The 26,788-nt window shown below is 45.6% G+C and overlaps 1 protein-coding gene across 1 annotated transcript; it reads left to right on the top strand.

The window, feature by feature from the left end:
• Positions 1-1,051: 1,051 nt before the first annotated feature.
• SNX1 (sorting nexin 1) lies at positions 1,052-24,152 on the top strand. Its single transcript, XM_080980433.1, has 15 exons — positions 1,052-1,211; positions 4,400-4,502; positions 6,948-7,084; positions 8,295-8,361; positions 11,065-11,108; positions 12,622-12,763; positions 13,444-13,522; positions 14,892-14,967; positions 18,381-18,494; positions 18,988-19,081; positions 20,055-20,260; positions 21,609-21,752; positions 22,080-22,160; positions 23,189-23,260; positions 23,718-24,152. Exons 1-15 carry the CDS (start codon positions 1,092-1,094, stop codon positions 23,766-23,768), a joined length of 1,530 nt encoding a protein of 509 aa, XP_080836559.1. The 5' UTR covers positions 1,052-1,091; the 3' UTR covers positions 23,769-24,152.
• The last annotated feature ends 2,636 nt before the right edge of the window (positions 24,153-26,788 follow it).

The raw sequence follows: 26,788 nt of genomic DNA, 5'->3' as shown, positions 1-26,788 counted from the left end.
ATGGACCAGAGCACGCCAGGCCCTCCTGTCTTCCACTGCCTCCCGCAGTTTGGTCAAACTCATGCTGGTAGCTTTGAGAACACTATCCATCCATCTCGTCCTCTGTCCGCTTCTCCTTGTGCCCTCCATCTTTCCCAACATCAGGGTCTTTTCCAGGGAGTCTTCTCTTCTCATGAGGTGGCCAAAGTATTGGAGCCTCAGCTTCATGATCTGTCCTTGCAGTGAGCACTCATGGCTGATTTCCTTCAGAATGGAGAAGTTTGATCTTCTTGCAGTCCATGGGACTCTCAAGAGTCTCCTCCAGCACCATAATTCAAAAGCCCCGCATAACTGGTCACATGATGCAGTGACAACACCATTTGAATGGGAATGCCTATTAACTGGGTGGGAGTGGCCCCCTCAAATATTTTATTGTGGGGGCCGAAGCCCCCACGTCCCCTAGGAGTTGGCCCCTACGTGCATTATACAAAGTAGCAAAGCGCAGACAAATTTGCACATTCATAAGTTTGTGTGCGCATGTGACAAATTCGGGAGGGGCCATCCCGTTAGATTGTAATGCACTGCTTTTTGGGGGGAGTGGGGAGGAATCCCCCCCCCTAACCGCCCCACCCTGTCCTGTAATTTACCAGAACCAGGTGGCAACCCTACATGACGGAAGAGGCAGGATCTGTTGCCTCTGCGTGTCTTGACATTGCCTCAAGCAAGCCGCCTTGCGCTCCTTGGAAAAGCAAGGCGGAGCCGGCTGCCCAGCCCCAGGCATGCGTCTACTCGGGAGTAAGCCCCCCGCTCAATTCCACGGAAGCCTAGCGAGGTGGGACCAGGCGTGGGCGAGGAGGATGCCAAGAGGCCACGCCCTGCTCCTCGCTCCCCCGCCCTGATTGGCTGCCCACCTCCGCCCCACTCTCCTCCCCCCTCCTCACGCTTTCCCAGGGGCGGCTCCGGCTCCGCCCCTTTTCCCTCTCCGAGGCCCCGCCCCCTCGTCCTGGCGCCGCCGCGGGCTCCCCTCTCCCCATAAGCCGCCTGTTGCCGCTTCCGGCGGGGCTGTGCGGGAGCCGGAAGTGGCCTCCGCGGGTGGCGGCGGCGGCGGCGACATGGCGTCGGGAGGCTCCCCTGTGGACCGGCTGCCTCCGCCTTTCCCCGCGGCGGAGCCTGCGGGCGTCCCGGAGGCGGGCAGCGACTCGGACGGGGAGGACATTTTCACCGGCAGCTCCGTGAGTGGCTTCCTCGGGGGGGGCGCCCTCCCTCCCCCTGCTGGGACCCCCACCACCACCAGAACCCCCGCCTTGTCAGTCGTCGCCCTCCTCCTCCTCCTCCTCCTCCTCCTTCCCCTCAGCGCCGCCTTGAGAAGTTTCTGCGGACTTGGCCACGGGCGAGGAGGGGCCACGGCGGGTCCGGCGCGCCCGTGCATCGTCTCGCCCGAAGCGGAGCCTCGCAGGGTTCAGTGGGGCTTTGCTACCCCGGAAATTGTGTGTGTGTGTGTGGAGCAGAAAATATTAAAAATAAATTTAAGGAACCGCAGAAAGAGGGAGGGGGAGGGAGTCAAGTGACTGCAAATGACTGCAAACTTAATGAAATGCATAAAACTGAAAATCATAATTATATATATATATTATGAGAAATTGTGTGCGTAGGATTGCAAACTTAATGGCAGTGCAAGCTTTCGGAAACGGGCTGCAAACTGCCCACTTCTTTAGTTTCCACGAAGTTGTTCAGCAAGGGTGTGCATGCGAGTGGGAAGGTGCGGTTGGTCTGCTTGTGTTGTTTTCGTCGTGCATTTTGTGTTGTGCTTTTGTGTTGTAAGGCGTTCTGTGACCTTCCAGTGAAAGATGGTGTACGAATTCCATAAAGAATCATGCATGTGGTGCTGGAAGGGCTAAATGGCCAATATCTTACCCATTTCCCCTCCCCCTTCCTGTACCTGCCTTCCGAGGGTAGCCCATTTATGCAGTCTTCCTGTACTCTGTTACTTGAAGATGTGTTATGATAAACCTGGTGGCATTTAAAGTGCCACAAGGTTCTTTATTGGTTTTCATGCAATAGAGTGGGCATGGCTTCCTCTCAGAATGCTGCAGATTGATTGATTGTAAGGATATGGTGATGGGAAATCAAATCTTGGACTTATGTTATGAATCTGTTGCATGGTGGAGGCTTGGAAGCAGTTTAAATCTAGAACATAAAATCATCTTTGCCCCCTCTTTTGGATGGCTGGAGGTCCCACTGGTGTTGACTGTTTGATCAAAGTTCTAGACTTGGGTTGAGTTCAGGTCTAGGTTTCAATTCAACCACCCTGAGCCTGGGGAGGGCGGGGTATAAATAAATTATTATTATTATTATTATTATTATTATTAATTCCCAGTTTTGTCCATTGCATTAAAGCAGCAGCCTAATATGTTACCTCTCTGTAGCTACTTAATCTATTATCTTTTCTCTGTTTCACAGCCTTTCTTTGCTAATAAGACTTGGCTCTCTAAATCCCATGCTGCATAAGTGCATATATTTTGTATTCTTCCTAAGAGTTGCTGCTACTGCTTGTCTTAAAATGAATTTTGTTTACTTTGAGGCTTGTTTTATGTTACACTTCTGCTGGAATACTAGGTCATACACCTGATTAGTCTTTAAACACTCGTCTGTCACTTTTGCATCCTGAGTCAGTGGTATGTTTTCCACTGAACAGTTATCCTCTCCATTAGTCTGAAAAGACTTGAATTTACTTTATGTTTAATTGCTCAAAAGGAGGATAACTTTAATCTACTGTCCTCAAAAGGAGGATAACTTTAATCTACTGATTCACATTCTTACTGTTGCTGATAATGACAATTTTTACCTGTTCTTATCAACAACATCCTGAAAAGCCTTTCTTACTGCATGCAAAAAACTGTGCCCATGTTCATTCAACCATCCTTTGACCAGTCCTGGGGATGTTCATCGTGTGATGAAATATAATTGATGTGATGGGAAAAGTTTGGTGCAATTAAGTTTTTAGCAAAATTGTCCTATCCTGATTCCTTTTTTAGAAGATTACTGCTACCAAACTTAAGTTAATGTAAAGGGAACTTGTAAACTGCAAACAGGGCATAGAATTCTGCTTGTGGAGCCCCTTTTTTGCAGTGGATGCCCTATCTTATCTAGATGCAGCTAATTGGCTAAGAGTCATAGTTAGTCAATGTTTACTAGGTCTTATGTTTCCAGAAAGAAATGTTTCTTTCATGTAACAGTCTGTGGGATAAACTGCAAAACCTAAAAAGTGAATGGTTTTGAGATACCCACATAAAAGGAGATGAACTTGAAATTCAGATTCCTGGTAAGGGGATGAGGAAGAACTCTGTGGCACCAACTGACTGGAAAGAATCAGTAAGCATGATGCCGGAAGTTGCTCAATCTCTGTAGAAATCATGCAAAACTTGCAAAACTTCACCAAAATGACTAGAGCTGTTGGAAAGGCTAGCTTTACTCTGCTCAGTATTGGTAACTTTCTAAGAATTCTCCATGGATAATAGTATATCTACTTCTGATCTAATTCCCCGTCCCCTACAGTACCATATTTCTAGCTCTTACTGATACAGTAATGCAAGTACCAAAGCAGAAGAATGGACTAAGGCTCACAACACTGTATTTTGGGGAACAATACAGCCTTATTTAACTGTAGGGCCGCATGTTGCCATGAGCTGTGCCTTTTCATACAGAATAAAAGAGTGCAGAAACTTGCAGCCTCAAACTTCCAATCAAGTTTCTGCAACTTAGAACTTCAGGGAGCGCATAAAACATAAGAACTTCTTCTGAAGCAGTATGGATCTGGCAGAGCTGCAGGGGGCTGAAGCCTTCCAAGGATTTGTTTGTCGTCAGCAAGCCTTGCTCCTGCAGCTCATTGCTCTGGCAACAAAGAGTCTGACTTCTAGCCTCAACAGCTCTGTCCATGGTGCCTCTTGGGTCTGTGACCCTGTTCATGCAAATATTTATTTATTTTGAAATTAGCAACTCAGCCGTGCAAACAGTGTCAGTGCTGTCTCCAGATACCAGAGCATTGTGTCTTCAGAAAGCTGTTGGGAAACAGTGGGCCTTTATAAGCCAGCACTACAATGACACAATAGTGTAAATTGCACCAATGTATGCATTATTAATTCCACCCCAAAGAAGCTTTTTTTTACTTTTATTCTTCATAGCTGCTGAGAAGAAACATACTTAATGTACTGAAATGGGAAGGTTTTTTTTTTTTAAAAAAAAAGGGTTTGAAAAACAATGGGTTTGCAAAATAAGTGTACCTTTGGTAAAGTTGGCAGAGTTTTGTGAAACACATGGCATCCATGTGGCTGAAGGCATGCAATGTATTTTTTCAGGCATATACTTCAATAACAGATTTAACTTTGTAACATGTATAATAACTGTTATCTGTTCTTCTTAGAGCAAGCCAATGTCGCCTAAGAAAGAGTCGCCTGTACCAGTAAGAACTACCTCCACAGAAAATGGTGTTCAGGAGGAACAGGATGATCAGGACCTATTCGCAGGTATGTCTTCTTACCAGGTGTGATGGTGTAAGTTCTTAAGAAAGCATGCACTGCTGTGGATTCTCCAGTTGCACAGGAGAAGAGGTGCTTTGTGTTAAGGTGTTACAAAGTTGCTAGAAACAAACACCTTGACTTTGCAAGCAAGCCTGTCTGCTGATATTCTTCTGCTAAAACCCATGTAGCAGTTACAGCAGTCTTTTGCTGTTAACCCTTTTGCAGAAATGGGGCTTTAGATCTCTCCTATAGAAAATCTCTGGACATGAGCTCAAAAGATGTGCTGTAGTGGCACTACAGATCAAGAAATCTCCAGTTTTAATTTTGCTTTTACCACAAGCTCAAGGAGGTGATCTCAGCCTCCATGCCCTCATCTGCAACATGGGGTGGGTGGGAAGTAATAATACAGAGTTATCTTACAAGGTTGTAAGACTTACAGCATAGCGCACGTGAACATTTGTATGAACATTTATATGAACGCTAAGTAGATAATATTAGATGGTCATAATATTATACACGTAAATCTGAGCCAAGGAGGATCATTGGAGATTTAAAACCAGGTAGAGTATTTAACTAGCTGAAAGCTAGTTGGAACAAATGTATGGTATTTCTAATTCTGGTAATTCTACATGTTCAAATTAGGACAGTTTTGTGATAATTGCATGTTCTCCAAGGAGTGCTTATGCCCAGGCTAGTAGCCGCTCTGTGTTTAGGTTAATTAAAGGAAGTGAAATTAGCAGGCCCTCAAGTCTTTGTACTAAACTATACTTGAAACATGAAAGCTCCCAAACAGGAAACCCAACCACCTCATCTGCCGTACGTGTGCCTAGATATGTCCCTAGGTCCGGACCACAATTTACATGTGTTCTTCTTTTTGAACTGACAACTGGCCACAGTGGTGCCTCGCAAGACGAAATTAATCCGTTCTGCGAGTTTCTTTGTCTTGCGGATTTTTTCGTCTTGCGAAGCACGGATGCACCCTGGTACTGTATTATAATGGGATAGCGGGCAAAGCACAAAGCGGGTCGCTCCCCAGCAGGAGGAGTTTCCCCAGCCTGGAGGATCGGTTGCCGGGAAGAGGCAAAGACACCCCCTCCCACCTCCCCACGAAAACAGCCCCCCTTCCTTTGTCGCCAAGCCTTGCCGCGTCTTCGCTCCGCCAAACCGCGTCCCACATCAAAGCCCCAGCCCGCTCCTCTCCCTCTCTCTCCACGAGGTGCCAAAGGAAGTTCGAGCCCAGGAACCGAGGGCGGACGCACGAAGCACCCGGCGCGGACTCTCCCTTGCTCCCCCCGTTACCTTGCACCACGCCGCCGGGCTCCCCACAGTCTCGGCAGCTGCTCCCGGCTTCTTCCCACCCCCGCAAAGGTGCCTTCGCGGCGGCCCAAGCGCAGTGGATGCCTCCTCCTCCTTTGTCCCGCCTCCTCCTGCCTTCGCGCAGTTAGGGCAAAATGGAGCAGCCACGTGGGTAGGGGGAGAGAGAGAGAGGCAGAGGCGGCGGCGCAGAGACCCAGCCAGATCCGCTGGATCCCAGCCCACCTGCCTCCTCTGTGCCCTCTCCAGAAGAGGATCCCTCTGGAAAAGGTAGGTCGCTCCGTCGCTCGCTCCCTGCCAGCCCAGTTCCCGCTTCAAAAGGAAACAAACTCGCAAGACGTTTCGTCTTGCGAAGCAAGCCCATAGGGAAATTTGTCTTACGAAGCACCTCAAAAACCGCAAAACCCTTTCGTCTTGCGAGTTTTTCGTCTTCCGAGGCATTCGTCTTGCGGGGCACCACTGCATTTGTTTTCAGATAGTTTGGGAACTGATGGGAACTGTTTGCTAACAAGATGAAGTTTATGCAAAATGAAGTTTATTCTTGTTTTGGTATTTTGAAAAGGTCAATAAAATAAGTTCGGAGAAGAAAACAAAGTTTATACATAACCTAAATGACAGCTTTCAGGTGGCTTCTCAGTGCAGTCCTGACCTCTACTGCTGAAGGCTGCATACTTCTGGGTGACCGTTGTTTGGACCTGCAGGAGGGGAAATTGCTGTTGCGCTCAGGTCCTGCTTGCAGTCTTCCTTGGGGCACTGTGAAAACAGGATACTGAACTAAATAGACCATTGGCCTGATCCAGGGGGCTGTTATGTTCTTATGGTATGCAGTATGACTTAGGCAATTATTTCACTATAAATCCATCCAGAAAGAGCAGGAATTGGTGTTGTGGCCTAGTACAAAGAAGGAGTGCAGCAGCATTATAGTTGCGTATTTATATTCCTTGATCAGATTTGATTGCCAAAGATTACGGCGAATCTCTAACTTGACTGCCTGCCACACAGGCTGGAATTGGGGAGGATAATGTCTAGTAGCTCTTCCTGATACATTTCTTCTGGCCTAGAAAAACTCAACATCTTTCCTGATTCCTAAACCATTCCGGTTCTCTGCCCCCAGTTATAAATCTTATCCACTTTCAGATGCCACTGTAGAATTGTCTCTTGATAGCACACAAAACAACCAGAAGAAAGAGATGGCTACTGTGACCGGCCCTGTCCCTTCTTTAGAGAAAACAGCAAATTTGCCTTCTAAGCCACAGTCAAAAACCTATGAGGAGGTAAGTGTTTCTGTGATTGTCTAGTCATATAAAGGTAAAGGTACCCCTGCCCGTACGGGCCAGTCGTGTCCGACTCTAGCGTTGTGCGCCTATCTCACTTAAGAGGCCGGGGGCCAGCGCTGTCCGGAGACACTTCCGGGTCACGTGGCCAGCGTGACGAAGCTGCTCTGGCGAGCCAGCACCAGCGCAGCTCACGGAAACGTCGTTTACCTTCCCGCTATAAAGCGGTACCTATTTATCTACTTGCACTTAAGGGTGCTTTCGAAATGCTAGGTGGGCAGGAGCTGGGACCGAAAGATGGGAGCTCACCCCGCCGCAGGGATTCAAACTGCCGACCATGCGATCGGCAAGCCCTAGGCACTGAGGTTTTACCCACAGCGCCACCCGCATCCCTCCAAGATTCACCGTTCCCAGGTGAATATACAATATATAACTGACTATATGTCTAGTCATATAGTCAGTTATATATTGTATATTCACCTGGGAACGGTGAATCTTGGTGACTATTGTGAATAGCCTGCTACATCCCTAAGCTAATTTCATACCCACATCTAACAGGTAATATTTAAAATACAGTGGTACCTCGGGTTAAGAACTTAATTCATTCTGGAGGTCTGTTCTTAACCTGAAACTGTTCTTAACCTGAAGCACCACTTTTGCTAATGGGGCCTCCCACTGCTGCCGCGCTGCCGGAGCACGATTTCTGTTCTTATCCTGAAGCAAAGTTCTTAACCCGAGGTACTATTTCTGGGTTAGCGGAGTCTGTAACCTGAAGCGTCTGTAACCTGAAGCGTATGTAACCCAAGGTACCACTGTACATATATCTTGCCTTGCAACTTTAAAGCTTACAACATTTACTATTTTGTCAATTATATATAAATATTTGGGGGGGGGACCCTATTGAACCTGAGAAATAGAAAAAAACTTACAAAAATGAGTTTTTTAGGAGACAATTTTATAGGAAACAGTAGGTTCCATAGAAATGCTTTTGGAGAGGATACTTCAGAGCTGTGGTACTATGTTAGAAATTATGTTTTTATGTATTGAACATGAATGAGCTCTACATGCTGGAGCCTTTAATCTACCCCCTAACTCTTTTAATATTCACACAATATTTAATATACACACAAATCTGAATATTATGTTGTGCCTGATACACGTCGTGACAGAAGTCCCTGGGTTAACTGACTTGAATGTACTTCTCTTACAGTTGGAAGAAGAGGAACAGGAAGACAAATTTGAACTTTCAGTGGAAGTGAGTGATCCTGAGAAAATTGGTGAGTCACTATGAAATGGAAATTACTTGACATAATTAAAGGGGAAAGCTGCATGGGTATGTGTTTTGCCTTCCGGGCTGAGGAAGGCTAGTAATAAAGTTCTGCTTTCGGTGGTGGAGCTCAGAACGGCACTGATTGAACTGTCAACCCCCATCACTTACTGTTATGGATCAGCTTCAATACTTTGCTCTTGCTTCTTGCATAGAACAGCAGTGCAAGATTCTGCAAAAGCTTCTTGTTTCTGAAGTTTTTCCTGTTGCCAAAAATGTGATAGAATAGTACTGTCAAGGGAAAAACTGCATAAATTGCTGTGTTAACTTCCCACTCCCCTTCTGTGCCATTGTGGGTGATAGTCGGCTATTAGCAGCATAAATCACCTGGGTTTCTTAACTTGTATATGTTCAAGTGTAATAAGGCTGTACAGTAGATGCCCATTCTGAAACTGGATGGTCTCATATATTGTGTTCTTGACCAGAAGCTTAAGGCAATTGTGTTCTGTTACTGCAGGTGCTGAAGTCATTGCTTCAAGCTTATTTTCCAAGCAACAGATGATCCTTTTAAGTTACACTTTGTGTCTGTTGAGTAATTAATAACCTGAATATTTAGTTTTTAATCTGATTCTATAGAGGCTTTTGACTGATGCACAGCTTTATAGAGGGGTGAAGCAGCAGTACAGCAGTTTGTTCAGCATCATCCCTCTCACTCCTGAATTTCTGTGGTGCTCTTTAAACTGCTCAACATTTTTAAAAGGCTTTGTGCTTTAAAAAGCAACTTGGGCCCTGAATACAAGAGCTTGCCTAAAACAATACCTGCACTTCAGCTACTCTTGTGCCCGAATTCCCAAAAATGCTACTTAAATGAGAGACAGCAGTTTGTTGGGAGCTGGTGTACAGGAACCTTAAAATTCAAATGTACAATGTACAGTGTGCTGGCTTGCACCTTCCTTGCAGCTGTTGGCTGAATGCACACAACCATTCTCTGAGGTCCTGACTTAATACAACCAACTTCCAATTTGCTGGCATTCAAAGCATGTGCACCATTTTCACCTAGCAACACCAGGAGTTGACTTCTTGGAGAGGAATATTTCAAGACCAGCTGAGATGCAGCTATTTTGCATAATAGATAATTTGGCACATATATTTTATTGCAGCTGCACAGATCCTGCAGGTTTTATTACTGGAAAGGATTCTGCAAAAAGAATTCTGTATCTATTTATGCTACTTGCTTTTAGACTTTCTATGCTCTGAAAAGCAAGCCGTGTGCAGTGAAGGGATTCTTTGGCCAGCATCCTGTGTGTGTTCTTTTTTTAAAAAAAAAATGCCTTCAGTGCCATAACAGCTACTTAATTGTTCAGCCTGGGGCAGATGTGCAGAGCTCTCCCAGATCCTAGCAGTATAACAAGTCACTAATTATTATGTTAGGCTCATCTTTGTAGGAAGTAGAGACAGTACTTGGCACCACTGAGGAGCCACTATTGTGTAAGCTTCAGCTGTCAGCATCCTGTAGCTTGTATGGTTGGATAGCTGAAGGAGACCTCCTGGATCATCTGAACCACCTCCATACATGGGGGATGACTAGCAAGATGGAAAAATACTCAAGTGGGGCTTATTTATTCAGTGAAATGGGAAATGTTCAGAATGTTTCATCCTTGACCGGTTAACTGTTTTCGTCTTTGCTTGCTTACCAGATCTAACACTCTGTTTTAGTAAACTTTATTTACAGTATTACAAACTACCATGCTTTTCTAAAACCTTCATTGCAAACTTGTTTCTGGAGTCTTCTATGGTTCACTGCCCCCCCCACACGCTCCACAACAAAATCAGCTGATGCACATATTATTCCAGCAGTAGCCTATTGAATTCCAAATGTTTTTGATATAGGAAACATGAGATGCAGCCCAGAATTCTGCATGCCTTTGTTATAACATCACATGGCTCAGCTTGTGATTCACTCTGCTGCCCGGAAACTTCTCGGCCAGAGCTATTGCTTAACTATCTCACTTTTAAATTGATTCATTGTTTAGTGCTTATAACTTTTCACTTCCTGCCATTTTTAGCTTCACATCCCTTTTTCTATACTTGCTAGTTTGGTAAGTTTACGTTCAGCTTCAGGTAAATTGTGTCACCTTGCTAGGCTGAAATATAGTTGCCCAGCCATTGTGGAAGTGTGAGTTGTTGCAGGTAATGTTGAATTCAATATTGGAGGATTGTCTTCCTGACAGTTTTCTAAAAAGCAAAATTCTAGGGTCTCACCCAGTAGAATAGCATAAGCCATTTGGGAGCTAAGCAGGACTTCTGGGAAGGTGGATACTGGGCTACACTGCCTATTACAGCTTTTTCCAGCCCCGCCCCCCCAAAAAACAACCCTGATTCTTAATTTCTCGAGGTCACTTCATGCCTTGAAATGGTGTGGAGTTCAGTATGCTTCAAATGTGCTTTGAGCACATGTAAACACCACGATTGCACTAAGAACCTTGCGTAAGGTACACAGGCTAATCCACAGCCATGTGATAAGATCAAAGCTAGTTTGCAGTTCGTGGCATGACCCTCAAACAATCAGCAGAGATTCTTTAGCTATCCTGGGCAACAGCCTCCGTTAATCAGTTTATCAAGAGCCCACTAGGAGGAGGCATCCCCACAGCTTCAGTATGGCAGTTTGCTAGAGACAACTGAATTTTTCCTTCCTTTCTCCTCCTTTCCATAGGAGATGGTATGAATGCCTATGTGGCCTACAAGGTGTCAACACAGGTATGTCTTACACTCTTTCTTGGTAGCACCAAGTCCAATCAATGCAAAGTTCCTTTCAGTTGGCTTTCTGCTTAAATTGCCTTTCCATTGGTATTGCACTGCAAACCTTGGGTAGTCAATGCACTTTTCAATTGATTGATTACACACCAGTTTCTTTTCTTAGGGTAGCACAGTCACTTCCCTTCCTACTCTTCCTATATTGTTTGGTGCTGGCCTTACAGGGAAGCAGCAGAGGAGTCAGACTCCTGTGGCTTCCAGAGAGTACATTCTGAAGGAAAATACAAAAAACACAGTAAGATGCATCAAAAAGTTCAGAGGAAAGGCCTTCTCCTCACCCCAACCCCAACCCCCAGACACACACATCAAAGCATGATATAGAAAAACTGAACTTCTTAATAATAATAAAAATATTTTTGCATGATTGGAAACTATTTTAATAGGGGTGTGCAACCTCTTACACAAGTCTCTTCTTCAGCATGACAACATTCCAGTTAATGGCTAAGAAATAGAACTTAAATACCTAGTTACACCAGCAGACTGTTCAACTACAGCTTTGCTTTGCTCAGCTAAGGCCAACTTAAATTTCTGGAGCTGAGAGTTAAAGGACTTTTTTATGCTCACTTGGTTCTGGGTAAATCTCAGTAAGAGGGAAGCTCCTAACAGAAAGCTTTTCTTAATATTTTCCATGAATATCTCGAAGCGTCCGCTCTGGAATCTTTAGTCACATGCACATCTCGTGTACTCAGTTTAGTTGATCAGTTAAAAGACAAGGAGTTGGTGAGTTAAATCTGCTCATCCTTTTGCAGCCCAGCCACAGTGCTGGTGGTTTCTGTTTCCAACCTGTGTTTTTCCTGTTCCTGCAAATAGTAAACATATACTGGGCAGGATCCAAAGAGTTTCATGAGAGTCTTTGCTTCTGAACATAACTTCTTCATGCTGCATGGCAAACCATTTTTACAAGTTTTCTGGGGTGGAGGACAGTTTCATATGGTATACTCAAAGGGAAGCAAAGTGGCATAAACCAGGTCACAGCCTTATCTCAGTAGAATTATTGTATCCTGACCATGCCTGGGAACCTCTGGAGAGCAGCAGCTTCATCTCCATCATTGTCATTTTGTCTGAGTAAAAAATCAAGAAATATATAATTAATAATGTGAACTGTTCATTACCTTTACTATATGTAGGGCCTTTCATATTCTTATGGTACAATCCTAAGTATGTTTTACTCAGAGTTCAGTCCTCTTGTCTTCAAAGCGGTTTACTCCCAGGTAAGCAGTCAAAGGACTGCAGCATGTAAAATTCATGCTTGCCAATGTTGTGTGTTTTTCAGTTCTTTTCCAAAAAAAAAAAAAAATGGTGTGTGGTGGCAGCGCAGCAGTGGCAAAGAATAGTTTATTTTTATAGCTTCAAGAATTCTGCAAGCAAAGCATCTCTATGCACATGTTTGTGTTTGTAAGATATAACTTGATACAGGATGCTCCATGTTAACGTGATGTCATTGTGTCCTCCTCAGACCACTTTGCCAATGTTCAGGAATAAGCAGTTCTCCGTGAAGAGGAGATTCAGCGACTTCCTGGGCTTGTATGAGAAGCTATCGGAGAAGCACGCACAAAATGGATTCATCGTCCCCCCACCTCCTGAGAAGAGTTTGATAGGTGAGGTTGGTCAGTTGCTCTGCCAGCAACATATCTGCAGACCTCTGCTCTCTGTTTTCAGTGCATCGTTGTAACTGAGGTGCCCTTGATACTGTGATCTTAAGCTTTCCAAGGTTATCAACACTTAAAACATGCCATTTGAGTTTTAAAAGCATAACACTGCGCAACAAGAAAGCATCATCAGCCCACCTTGTCCTTGTGCGCCTTGTGTGTGTAATTGTTGGTTGCTCTTTGCTTTGCAGAGAGCAATAAACACATAAGGCATACCTGACTTTCTTCCTAATATTGCATCTCTGATACTGGTGAAGTTTCACTGCCAGCTTCCGTCTGCAGTTCTCTACTACTCTGCTCCAATACTCCATGTGCCTCACTCAGCCTCTTGTAGCACTTCTGCCTTTGGGCTCTACACAGAATGTTGTGGCTTTCTATAGAGAGCAATGCCCTTCTGGACGCACAGTGTTCATGTGACCTGTGCTGTTGCCTTTCTGGCTCTTTGACTTGCTCTGCAAGCACTGTTGGAGCCAGTTGCGCACAGTGCTTGCAGAGTGGAGAGCAGTTTTCTTCACATGGGTGCTGAGGCGCTGCACCGAGGACATGTTTGTCCTATGAAAGCCACAGCGAGAGCAAGCTGAAGGCGCAGCACAGGTACAGCTGACCATATCGCTTCGTTCTTGTTCCAGGAATGACCAAAGTAAAAGTTGGGAAAGAAGATTCTTCTTCCACAGAATTTCTAGAAAAACGACGAGCTGCCTTGGAAAGGTAATCACTACATGCATGTAACTGTCTGCTGTAGTTGACCGTTGTCAAAGTCCACGGTAAGCTGTTCACTTGGCCTACTCTGCTATGTAAAACTCTTTACCAAGGAAAAACTGCAATATATGGAGTCAGTTCATTGGTCCCTCTAGTATTCTCTGAATGGCAACAGCTCTCCCAATCCCCAAGCAGAGATCGCTCTGAGCCTTCTTAGCCATATGCCTAGGTGGGGGTGATGGAAGTTGCCACCCAAAATATCTGGAGGGCACCAGGTTGGGGAAGGCAGCCATAGAGCTTTAACCCTTCTCCTTTGTGTTGTCAGAGGAGCAAATATTGAAAGCTTTGGAAGAAGTGCCTGAAATAATTCATAATACAAAACACAGCCTCCTTTTCATTCTTGACTTCTGAGGAGAAATCCTCTGACTTCAACCTAATAAAGAAAGTATCTCCTTTGCTTTCAAGCTGATTTTAACAAGGCATGCTTTTTCTTAAAATTCCTCAGGGTCATCATCCTGTGAATTTCCATCAGTTATAAAACATTCTCTGTAACCATACCTTTACAAACAAACAAGCCTCTTCTAGCATGATCCTACTAGCTGAAGTTAAATTCTGATAAAAACAGGGGCTGGCAAAGATAATTAAAATCGAAAGCAGGTTCAGGTATCTCTCATTGGATAGGGAAGTGAGAGAGGAAGCAGGCACCGTTCCAGTTCTTGTTCTGCTTTGTTACACTTTTGCTATCAGTGATGCAGACTGCAAAAGGGTCACCTTCCTTTAAGACATCACATGTTTTGCTCTGTTACCTTTCCTTATCTAGGAGTGTGCCTCTCAAATGAGTTGGAGAGCAAACCTGCTAGCCAGCAGTTTTGCAGAGGCTGCACCCCATAGTCTTTCCCTGAATAAGTTACCTCTCTTGATGTTGGGAGTGGAGATGCCTAGAGCTTGGCTTCTGAAATTCAGCTCCAAAATGTCACCCTTGCACATCTTGCCTGATGCAGTGCTTTCACCAGCATTGCTGCTCCCCCAGTCTCCTGTCTCCTCCGCCAAGAGCAATCACGCAGCTTGACTCCATCACCTGATTCTAAACCCAGAATCCTGCTGCTTGCCGTCTAAAGAGCCGTTTTCAAGCTGAAACAGGCACCTTGCCCATCATGCCAACCTAAACATCCCTGTCATTCAAGTCTCCTTCTCCATTAACAGCTGCCTCCACACATTCTACACCCTCCTCCCTTGGTTGTGGATCCCAGCAAAATGCAAATTCCACACACTCCAATTGTCCTGAATGTTGTGATGTCAATGTGCATTCCCCGCCCCTTTTTTAAAAAAATAAATGCTAAATGAAGAGAGCCTGGCCTCATCCTTTCCTCTCCCACAGGTATCTTCAAAGAACGGTCAACCATCCAACCATGCTACAGGACCCAGATGTCAGGGAATTCTTGGAAAAAGATGAGGTTGGTTTGCTGCCGTACCTGAGTGCACAAACACTTGTCTGCAAAGTGTTTCTGCACTTGGGGCCCGCTTTATTTATCTAACATAGTTTATTTGGTAAAACTCTTGAGGAATTCGTTTTGTAGATGTTCTCAGTCGGAACGAACTTGTACTCTCGGACACATTGGTGAGCTGCAGAAGAGGTAGAAAGGCACAAACCTTCTCACAGCTTCTCTGTCAAAACAGAGAAACCACTTGTGTGTTCTCCCTCTGGTCAGCTGCTCTTGGGCCACTCAGTCTTGCAGCAATTTAGTGAGCGACATGTGACACCTGATACAGATTGACTGGGACTTACTCCATGCCACTTCAGACTGTTCTTCCTGGAGTGGGGCTGAGGAGTTTCTGATGGCATAGGGATTACTAGATGCGTATAACACTGAGGAGAGGTTGTTGGTTTTTTTAATAGTCTTGTGCTCCAGCCCTAAGCTCTTGAGGTCCCTTCCTTATGCAAGCCTTGTGATTCTTTTTGGTCAGTATTCTTTGGGTGGTATTCAGCAAAGTTTACTTGGAGCAGAGCCATTGAAATGAATGGAGCTAACTTAGTTAACTTTCTCCTTTTGCAGTTGTGTAGGGCTAATATGGGACGCGGGTGGTGCTGTGGGTTAAACCACAGAGCCTAGGGCTTGCTGATCAGAAGGTCGGTGGTTCGAATCCCACGACAGGGTGAGCTCCCGTTGCTTGGTCCCTGCTCCTGCCAACCTAGCAGTTTGAAAACACATCAAAGTGCAAGTAGATAAATAGGTACCGCTCCGGCGGGAAGGTAAACGGCGTTTCTGTGCGCTGCTCTGGTTCGCCAGAAGCAGCTTGGTCATGCTGGCCACATGCTGTATGCTGGCTCCCTTGGCCAATAAAGCAAGATGAGCGCCGCAACCCCAGAGTTGTCCGTGATTGGACCTAATGGTCAGGGGTCCCTTTACCTTTACTAGGGCTAATATTAGACACTTCAATGCATAGCATGGCCACAGCTTCTTCTCTTTGTTGCTCTCTGTAGTTGTAACCAACTTCTCAGCAAATAGACCTAGTTTCAATCCTCTGGTTTCGTGCTGAGGCATCACGGCTTGTTTCTGCTTTCCTTGCTCACTGATTCTGGTGTGAAATTAGGCTTTCCAGTCAATGTGTGGTTTTGTGGTGAATTCTCACCACAAAAGTTGCCTAGTTGTATCATGTTCTCCTTTTTTTAAAAAAGGAAAGCAAGCAAGTTCTAGTTGCTATACACAGTTCACAAATCATAAATAAGTGCCCGTATGTTCAGGGAACACTTGGAATGTGTTCTAGGAATGGGACTGTAACAATATCCCTCCATTGCTTCCAAGTCATGTGCTTGTATTCCTAGCAGCTCCAGAAGCATAATTTAGAATTAGGTCTACTGGTTTTACTTTTTCCCCAAAGGCTTCTGGGCCACTTGGTGTTTACCTATATACCTGAAGGAGCATCACCGCTCCATCATTCAGCCTGGACACTGAGGTCCAGCTCCAAGGGCCTTCTGGAGGTTCCATCAATGCAAGAAGTGAAGTTACAGGGAACCAGGCAGAGGGCCTTTTCAGTAGTGGCACCCACTCTATAGAACGCCCTCCCATCAGATGTCAAACAGATAAACAAATATACCCATAGACATCTGAAGGCAGCCCTGTATTGGGAAGCTTTTAATGTCTGGCGTATTTTGTGTTCTTTTTTACTCTGTTAGAAGCCACCCAGAGTGGCTGGGTCAACCCAGTCAGATGGATGGGGTACAAGTAATTACTATTACTATTATTGTTACTGGGTTGCATGGGTTGTTCACTGAGCAGCCTTATTGGAGGAGGATGCTAATCTTTAGCAGGCGATTGGATCGGATGAGGTCTTGATGCCTTGTACTCTGAGAGGCCTTCTCAGCTGTTGGGCCCAGCTATCATGAAATTGGAAGAGAACAAGATTAGAACCTTATAAGATTTCAAGAGCTACTCCAGTGTCCAGCACAATATGACATGTTAGCAGCTGCACAATAAACCCCTCTTCCCACCTGGTGGTCCATCCCAGCTGACTAGGACGTAGCATGGAAAGAAAACAGCAAGTGGGTCAGGCAGTCTCTTTCCAAAGCAGGGACCCAGTCCTAGGAGGCAGTTTCTATATGGGAAGAAACACCATTCACAATTGATGGGCCTCAGAGCTCCTTTTCTGTTTTACAAGAGGCTTTTCCTAGTGCAGAATACAGGCTGATGCTTCCATTTTCTGAACTGTATGGAACTCAGGGATATTTTCTGCCAAACATTGCTGCCTGCCTCTGTTTGGAATCTCTCTGGTACCCTTTTATACTTCATGCTTCTTTCATGGCCTCTTAATATAAGACTTCAAGTAGCTCAGTTTGTCAGTGCTGTAGATCGGGGTAGGCAATCTAAGGCCCGGGGGCCGGATGTGGCCCAATCACCTTCTCAGTCCGGCCTGTGGACGGTCCAGGAATCAGTGTGTTTTTACATGAGTAGAATGTGTCCTTTTATTTAAAATGCATCTCTGGGTTATTTGTGGGGCATAGGAATTCATTCATTTCCCACCAAAAAAAAAATACCGTATTTTTCGCTCTATAGGATGCAGTCTTTCCCCTCCAAAAATTGAGGGGAAATGTGTGTGCGTCCTATGGAGCGAATGCAGGCTCCTTGGCTTCAGCGATAGCAACGCTAAGCCTCCGAAGCGCAGAGGGAGCGCTTCCTCCGCACTCCGGAGGCTTCCCGTTGCTTTCGCTGAAGCCTGGAGAGCGAGAGGCGTCGGTGCGCACTGACCCCTCTCGCTCTCCAGGCATCAGGGATAGCCGCCTGAAGGACTTCGGAGCGCAGCGCAAGTTCCCGCTGCGTTCTGGAGGCTTTAGGTTCCTTTCGCTGAAGCCAGGAGAGTCTTGCTCTCCTGGCTTCAGCAAAAGGAACCCGAAGCCTGAGGAGCACAGTGGGAACTTGCACTGTGCTCGGAAGGCTTCAGGGATAGCCGCGTGCAACCCCTCTGGCAGGGAGAGGCTGCACGGGGCTAAAGAGGCTTGTGCCATAGCCGTGCGCAACTCCTCCGGCAGGGAGAGGTTGCGCGGGGCTAAAGAGGAAGCCAAAACAGCGAGCGGGATCCATCCCGCTCACTGTCTTGGCTTGGCCTGTGACATACCCGTGCACAACCCCTCCGGAAGGAGAGGTTGCGCGCAGGCTGTACGCTGCTCTTTGGGGCTGGGGGGGGGAAAGATTTTTTTCCCCTTTATTTCCCCCTCTAAAAACTAGGTGCGTCCTATAGTCCGGTGCGCCCTATGGCGCAAAAAATACAGTAGTCCGGCCCTCCACAAGGTCTGAGGGACAATGGACCGGCCCACGGCTGAAAAAGGTGGCTGACCCCTGCTGTAGATGATCAGGCTTTACTCTCCCTACAGTTGCCACGAGCAGTTGGCACTCAGACCCTGAGTGGAGCTGGACTTCTGAAGATGTTCAATAGAGCTACTGATGCCGTCAGCAAAATGACCATCAAGATGAATGAGTCGGACATTGTAAGTTTTTAACAGCTGTATGTTTGACATAAATGTATTTCTTTGGGGAGTGTTTGTGGAAGTGAATACCTATCTCAGGGGTTGCCAACATGGCGGCTTCCAAATGTTGGCAGACCACAACTTGCACCATCCCCAAGTATACCATGCTAACTGGGGCTCATGGGAATTTAACAGCATCTGGAGGGCACCACACTGGTGTTTCCAGGCCTAGCTGGATATCGCATTGAATTCCCTTAAAATGAGACCTTGGTGGTTTTACCTAGAATCATAGAATCATAGAGTTGGAAGAGACCACAAGGGCCATCGAGTCCAACCCCCTGCCAAGCAGGAAACACCATCAGAGCACTCCTGACATATGGTTGTCAAGCCTCTGCTTAAAGACCTCCAAAGAAGGAGACTCCACCACACTCCTTGGCAGCAAATTCCACTGTCAAACAGCTCTTACTGTCAGGAAGTTCTTCCTAATGTTTAGGTGGAATCTTCTTTCTTTCAGTGGTTTGAAGAGAAGCTTCAGGAGGTGGAATGTGAGGAGCAGCGCCTGCGGAAGCTACATGCTGTTGTAGAACTGCTAGTTAATCACAGGAAAGGTAACATCACAATTCGTTGTCATGGACTGGTTGGGCGCAGGTGGGAGGAACCAGTTGGGGAACCACCAAGCAGACAAGGCTCAAAGCCCGGGGAGTGGTGGTGGGACAATAATGAATGGTCAGAGGGAAGAAGACTGAGAAGAGGTAACAGGATGTGGTGAGCTTGAGAGTCTGTGGCAGAGAGCAGTCCAGAATCAGAGGCAGAAGCTGGAGCAGGGAGGAGGGAGGCCAGGAGGCAGAGATGAGTCACGCTCATGAAGAGTCACAGGTGTCTCCCCCTCCTGCTGCAACAAGCTTCCCCCCATCTCCTAGAACCAGAAGAGGCAGGAAAAGGGCAGAGGAGAGGTTGGATTCACACAGGCACAGTCTCTGATTGCTTGGGGGAAACCCTGGAGAGGAGGGCACCTAGGGAGCCGTGAAAAGGTAGGGGCTTTCAGTCTCTGACCATAGGGCAAGATCTACCAGAGATGAACTGCTGTGCTCATGAGGCCTGATGCTCCGCCAAGTTTGTGCAGATCACAAAGAGTTAACTCCATCTTGCACAGTGTGATTACTGTGGGCTCGCTCCTGGCACCTGCTTTGTAAAGCTGAAAAATATGCAAGACTTCTATAGATCTCTGTGCAGCATCTTGAGCATGCAAATCACAGCTCAGCAACCTTTTTCAATCCAAACTTGCACATTCCCTTCTGGGCAACCAGGGGCTACTGAAGGCAAAGAGCTTCCAAGGGCATGGGAAGCTGCCACGTGGCAAATGGCAACATGCAATTATTGGCATAACATGTGGCAAACTGTAATCCAGGTCCTTTCTGTAGCATCTTCAGTCTCCAGCTGCAGCATATCCCAAAATACCAAACGGTGAGGTGCAAGCCAGTGGATTGTGTAACCAATTGCTGCATCTCCAATGGTGATCTTTGGCTGGCTTAGTTTCTCACGTTTCCTGCTGCGCTTAATGCTTTCTGTTCCACCCACCAGAACTGTCAATGAATACGGGTCAGTTTGCCAAGAGTTTAGCCATGCTGGGGAGTTCAGAGGACAACACCGCCATGTCCCGGGCGCTCTCCCAGCTGGCTGAGGTGGAAGAGAAGATTGAACAGCTGCACCAAGAACAGGCCAACAGTGACTTCTTCCTCCTGGCTGAGCTCCTGAGTGACTACATTCGCCTTCTTTCTGTTGTGAGGGTGAGAATGCCTTGACAAGAAGCTTAAATGTGTTGATGTGTAATGCCTATGTTCCCTGTCATGGGCTTGAGAGCCGTAGGCCTGCTGCATTCAGAATGCTTCCAGGCCTGGCCCCAGAATCTTGAGATACAAACAATAAGTCTGTGCTCTGAATAAACCCAGGTGTGTCGCTGTACACAAGTTAGAACCAGGCAGAGGGCCTTCTTGGTAGCGGCACCTGCCCTGTGGAACACCCTTCCGTCAGATGTCAAAGAAATAAACAACTATCTGACTTTTAGAAGACATTTGAAGGCAGCCCTGTTTAGGGGAGTTTTTAATGTTTGATTCTATTTTTAATATTATGTTGGGAGCCACCCAAAGTGGCTGGGAAAACCCAGCCAGGTGGGTGGGGTATAAATAATAAATTATTGTTACTGTTAATTAATTAATTAGCTGCCTTTGCAATGCTACTGTTCTTGACTGGGCTGTTCAGCGAGCTAATATTAGACAAGGGCATTTTAAATTGTCTCTAGCCATTCCCATGATCCCTTCATTCAGATTCCAGAATAGCAATGAGTCTGTGGGTAATCAAACCAACAACTCTCTCAAACCAACAACTCTCTGCTATTCTGGCATTGATGACTGTGGAACACCCAGGTCTCATCCTGCTGTTCCACTGTCCACAACATGTGTTGGAGGTGGAGGGAGGTACCAATTTTTATTTTTATTTTTCAAATTTATAACAAAACAGTGCCAACTTAAAACTAATCATCATCATCAACCTTTATTACGGTCCAGAGACCCAACAAAAACACATTTTTTTCCAAAAACTGGCTTCCCATTCTCTCAGATATTTCTATTATTTCCCTTTTTAAATGCTGCTTATTTTCCAGATTTATCTCTAATTAACATCCTTTTTTTAGCAAATTTCTCAACCATCAGCTGTCCCATTACCGACTCCTGCATATAGATAAAACAAAAGTATATCAGATAACAACAAGTGAGGTTATAGTAATTTAAATCTTTCATTTTTCTTTCTAAGTTTCATGTAACTGCATTTTCTTATCCCTGAAAGTTACTGTCCTCTGCCTGCTTGCACAGTCATTCCCACAGAAACTCTTCTTTTCCATCTTAATTTATATGCAAACTCAATTCTTTCCTTTTCAACGTGTTTTCGTTTGAGTTACCAGCCTCCCAAGGCCATTTCTTACATTCCACTGAAGATGCAGCATTTACAGCCGGCCATTGTCTCGGAAGAGTACCATACGTTGGAGGGTCTTTTGATGCTCTGATTTAACTCGTTGTTGTGTGTGGTGTTGCCTGATGGAGGAGAGACCCGTTCTGAAGGTGTGCCCTTCCCTGCCCTCAGGGTGCCTTTGACCAGCGGATGAAGACCTGGCAACGCTGGCAGGATGCCCAGATCATGCTGCAGAAGAAACGAGAAACGGAGGCTCGGCTGCTGTGGGCCAACAAACCCGACAAGCTTCAGCAAGCCAAAGAGGAGATCTCAGAGGTGAGAGGGACACCCAAACCTAACAGGTCTCCTCTCTCCATCCCTGTTGGTGTGTGTCTCCCTATCCTAATAAGCCCCGAGGAACCCAGAAGGGTTATTTGAACCAAATCTTCATCTGTAAGCAAGGAGATATGGCGTAGTTCTTTCAGAGATGAGCCCCTCCAGTTAGTGGGGAAACCCGATGGTTTTAACAAAAGCCTTATCTTTATATATCTGCTTACATGGCTGTTATAGGGTGTTAAAACGTGCAGTGCCAAGTTGTGTGTGATGAAGATGTACACACACACTTCTGCATCCTGACAATCTGTCCTTTTCACATTTCTGCAGTGGGAATCTCGTGTGACGCAATATGAGCGAGACTTTGAACGAATATCTGCAGTTCTCCGGAAGGAGGTGTTGCGGTTTGAGGTATAGAACTTGCATTAAACACATTGGAACCCCTTTAACTTGACAGTTTAACACGGCGCTGGCAGACCAGGGAACTGGTTTCCTACCACTCTGAACTGAGATATTGCTGGGTGGGGGAAGTTGAGAGGTCTCATAACTAGGTTTGACTTGGATGCTGCTTTCACTGCCCTTAATTTGATAAACTTTGCCCTAAAGCAGATACACAGTAGTTGGTAGTCTGTGTGTCAAGGAAAGCTAAAGATTTGGATATGACTGAATGCTTTAACATGGAGGTTTCAGTTTCCATTGCAAAGCAGCTCCAGGAAATGTTGGTCAGTCTTCCTGTGATAGCTTGTGAGACTGGCCTGCAGGTATTTAGGTGGCTTCAGAATCTAGCATGAAACAGACCTGTTGGCTTGATTTTGCTGGGCAAAACTGCAACAGGAGTGGGCAGCAGCTAGATGTAAATCTATTGTTGGATCTTTTGGTGATTCTGCAGTATGTCAGCCAAGGTTTCTGGTGTGAGTTTAGCAGGAGCAACAGCAAAAAGCCTTTTTCTAGATTGGGCTGCTTTAAAAGAACAGCACTGCTTTGGGGAGAAGCTGGTGTAGATGCTGCAGTGTAAGTCCTGAGCTTCAGTACTAGTACTAAAAACCAGTTCCTCTGCAGGCACCCTACTAGTTCTAAGTACATATCTGCCTCCTTATCTAATTGCTGTTGCGCACCTGCCTTTGGTGCAAGGTTTTGGCTAGAAATCGGGTAGATCTGCAAACCGTATGCCTGCCTGTTCCTGCTGCTCAAAACAGTTATCACTGTTCCGTTACAGTAAGATAATTTCTGTGGCATCTTGGGGGTTGATTGGTTTTGTGGCATCAATAGGCAAAGCTTTTGTTTTTTTTTTAATTGGGCATGCAGCTGTCTACAAAGCAGGATGCCTTAGTATCAAGCCAAATCCTAGTGCCTGATGTCTCATAAGAGACTTGCTACAACCTCCTGTTGGGATGGTTAAGTCTTCGTTATTATTATTCTTTTACATCCTTTGTCTACAGAAAGAGAAAACAAAAGATTTCAAAACTCATGTGACCAAATACCTGGAGACGCTGTTACATTCGCAGCAGCAGGTGAGGGAGCAATCAGCCATGTACATCTTCCCTTGACTTTCATCATTTGCTGGCTATTTATCCCAGGAGACACCTTGCAGAACAACGCAACCCAGTGAAATGCTCATCTGTCTCGTTAGAGTTGCCCTGCTTTTGCTCCTATCCAGTGCATAATGCCAGTGGGGTCCCATATGAGAACGAAACCTAGTGGACCACAAAGAATAGCTGCCCTGTGGCCCTTCAGTAGAGACTCTCTCCTGTGTATTACACAAGGCAGAGCACAGCTGTATGTTCTTGCCTAAAGAAAGATGTCCCAGCAGCTTGCAGGGCCATGTTGATTACTCACTTAAAAAAATTAAGGAAGGAAACAAAGCCCTTCAGTGGGTGGTAAAAGGGGGTGGCGTTACTAGATACTTTTAGATGAGCAGTTATGTTTTCCTTTGCTGACATTTCCTCCTCTTTCTTGTGTCCTGTGCAGTTTGTGAAGTACTGGGATGCATTCCTACCGGAGGCAAAGGCCATCTCCTAACCAGGCCAAGCAAACTCATGCAACCTGGACTGATTCTGCCTTTACTACATTATACCTCTTGGCCTTTCAGATGGATCCTGCAGAGCTGATAGACTCCACAAGCAAAGCAGCAGTTTCCCCAGCTAGTAACTCTTCTTCTAACTGTATATTTTTTCATTTAGGTTCATATATATATACACACACACACAAACACACACACATATATATATTTTCCTATTGAAGAGACTAGTCCCCTGCTTAACAAGCCAAGACCCGCTGTAGGGAGCGGAGAATGGGCAGGGGTTATTGTGTATTTTTTGGACTTTGGTATTGGGCCCAGGAATGCTTCCTGTGACTCCTGTGGTGCCATGACGACTATGTAATAAAACTTAAAATCAGGGCTAATCTGTTTCTTATTTCTGCATTGTGGTAGCTCCTGGCAAGGAGGTGCAATGGAACAAATGTTACTATCGACTGAATAGCTGTGTTCTGGGGAAAGCAATCATCTGCCAGAATCTGCCTGTCGCCTGGTGCCACAAGCAAACCCCTGGCATTCTGCAGAAGGAGCTGGCAGGAGCCTTCAAATGGCTCGTGCTTTGTTGATGGTGTGTGTGAATTGTGAATATTCAGCCTTACATACTTTTCAGTCTACCTACACTTTCCCCTTTTCTTTGTATCCACCAGCCTCATTTTATCCCAGGTTGCAAACTCTCCAAACCTTGCATGCAGTTCTAGCGCAAGAGCTGCTTCTGCCTGAGCAGCTTGTTTTGAGAGGCTCACTGTTTGAATCAATCCTGGTGCTTTGGGGAAGAGCCATAGCTCAGTGACAAAACAGATGCCTTGCGTGCAGACGGTCCCCTGGTTCCATCCCCAGTAACATCTCCGGGTAAGGCTGGGAATGTCCTCTTTGGAGATTTGCTGCCAGTCAGTGTAGACATTACTGAGTTAGATTAACCCTATGGTCTTGACTCTGTTTGAATGCAGCTTCCTAGATTCCCTTGATTTGCAGGTGGGGAAGAGAAGATTGCTGGCCAGTCTTTCATCATCCTTGGAAAAACCTGATTTAAATACTAGCAGCCAAACATTGCCTGGTGCTTGCTAATGCTCTGTAGTTTTTAGTTAAGCTGAAAACACTTGATTTCTTGCCTGCTCAGAGTCCTTGGCTTGATTTCGTTCTCCCCCACTCTGAGACATTGGTGCTAAAGATTCAAAATTAGCTTGACCACAACCATGCCCTTAAAAGCCTTGTATGCACTTTTATTTGCCTTCTGCTTTCAGTTCTAATAAGCTGGGGTAGAAGTCTCTGCAAACTAAATATCAACTGATATTAAAGAGGAACCTGAAAGTCCTTTGTTTCTATGCTATCCCATTAAATCTGTATCTGAAAAGATTCCCTGTTCCTTGCTCTTCCACGTAGCCTGCAGAGCAGCAGTGGGTACTTCATCCCTTTTGCGAATATATATTTCTGTTTTGTTCTTGTTGGCATAGACTCAGATTGGGGAAGTGGGTTATAAATCCCGCAGATGTTCTGTGGACTCAGCACAAGGAAGCATGAGGTAGTGTCACTTAAGCCAAAATGATGGGTTTACCAGGGGGTAGGGGAAAACTGTATTGAGCCCCCAAATGTATTTGTTCCAGACTCCTATACCTGAGAGAGGAGAAACTGGAGCAAGAGTTACCCAGAAGTCCTTCTGTTCATTCAGCCACTGACTATCAGTTCCATTCGCAGGCTGTGCAATGTATGGCAAATTGATAAACTGGGTGGCGCCCCTGTACCTACAGGGTGTGGAAAAACAACCACAGATGCTACTGAGCACGCTTGCCCAAGTATGTTGTATTTGGGTTGGTCAGCCATGAAGTGTAGTCCTAAATTGGCAGCCTGTCTCAGGGAACCTGTGCTGCTCCAGATGTTGTTAAACTATAATGCCCATCATCCCTAGACCCTGACCATTAGCTATCCCGGTGGGGGCCACACTGTTTCTTCCCCAGTGCACAAGAAAAACAGGATACAGGTGTTTGGGGAAGCTTTTAATGTTTGATGTATTACTGTATTTTAACATTTGGTTGGAAGCCGCCCAGGGTGGCTGGGGAAGCCTAGCCAGATGGGCGGGGTATAAATAATAAATTATTATTATTGGTGAGCTAAGCAGATGTGAGGTCAGGAGGAAATAGAACTTTGCCCATGATAAATTGATGTCTTTAGGGGCTGGAACACTCCTTGTTTTGTAACTGGCAGTGACTCTCCAAGGTCTTGCTGGACAGAAGCATTTCCTATTGCTCTGTCATCTAATCTGGGAGATGCCAAGGCCAGATTGGGGAGAGGGGTCTCCTCCACCATATAAATATCATTGTTGACTTTATAACTAGTCTATACCATTGGCTCTTGTGGTAAATATTTAAAAGAGGGGAAGTTAAAACAATCCAACCACTGAGTAACTTCTTATCTGTGAAATACCTGAGTATTCAACTGGAAGTCTATAATACATCCCCAATCTTGAGAGAAGATAACAAAGATTAAGGCTAGCTCATTTCAAGTGCCAGATATCTGAATCACACACTGGCAGGCAACTAGGGGCTCATTCATGCTGTTGCTTAGCATGGTTAAGTAAGCTTTCTGTTATTCCATTAATTATCCGTGGTCCATACTATATTCTCTCCAGATTGCGGCTTTCCTGCACATTCCCCTCCCTCTATCCATTATTATTATTATTATTATTATTAAAATTTGTGTACTGTGCTATACCTGCAGATCTCAGGGCAGTTGCAACATAAAATCACAATATTAAAAAACACAAAATAGACAATAAAAACAAAAACAACCCAGTAACCCTCCCCAACACATTTTAAAAGAGAATTGGATGTCAACCAACCAAAGAACTGGTTAAAGAGGAACTTTGTCCCCTATGCCTGGGGCCTAAAAGAGTTTAATGAAGGTGCCAGGCAAATCTCCCTGGGGGGAGAGCATTCCTCAAAGGGAGAGCCATTGCTGAAAAGGCCCATTCTCAAGTTGTCACCCTCCAGATCTCTCCTGGAGGAAGAAA

Source organism: Podarcis pityusensis (genome assembly GCF_964106645.2).
Source record: "Podarcis pityusensis genome assembly, chromosome: 14".
Classification (NCBI taxonomy): domain Eukaryota; kingdom Metazoa; phylum Chordata; class Lepidosauria; order Squamata; family Lacertidae; genus Podarcis; species Podarcis pityusensis.
The sequence above is the reverse complement of the archived record's forward strand: the minus strand, read 5'-3'. Positions and strand labels throughout refer to the sequence as shown.

What these genes read in the sequence shown, in the direction of transcription:
- SNX1 (XM_080980433.1), top strand. Translation starts at nt 1,092, where the DNA reads ATGGCGTCGGGAGGCTCCCCTGTGGACCGGCTGCCTCCGCCTTTCCCC. An exon ending in TCCTGAGAAGAGTTTGATAG is followed by an intron (nt 12,764 to 13,443) that starts GTGAGGTTGGTC and finishes TTCTTGTTCCAG; the next exon opens with GAATGACCAAAGTAAAAGTT. An exon ending in GCCTTCTTTCTGTTGTGAGG is followed by an intron (nt 20,261 to 21,608) that starts GTGAGAATGCCT and finishes CCCTGCCCTCAG; the next exon opens with GGTGCCTTTGACCAGCGGAT.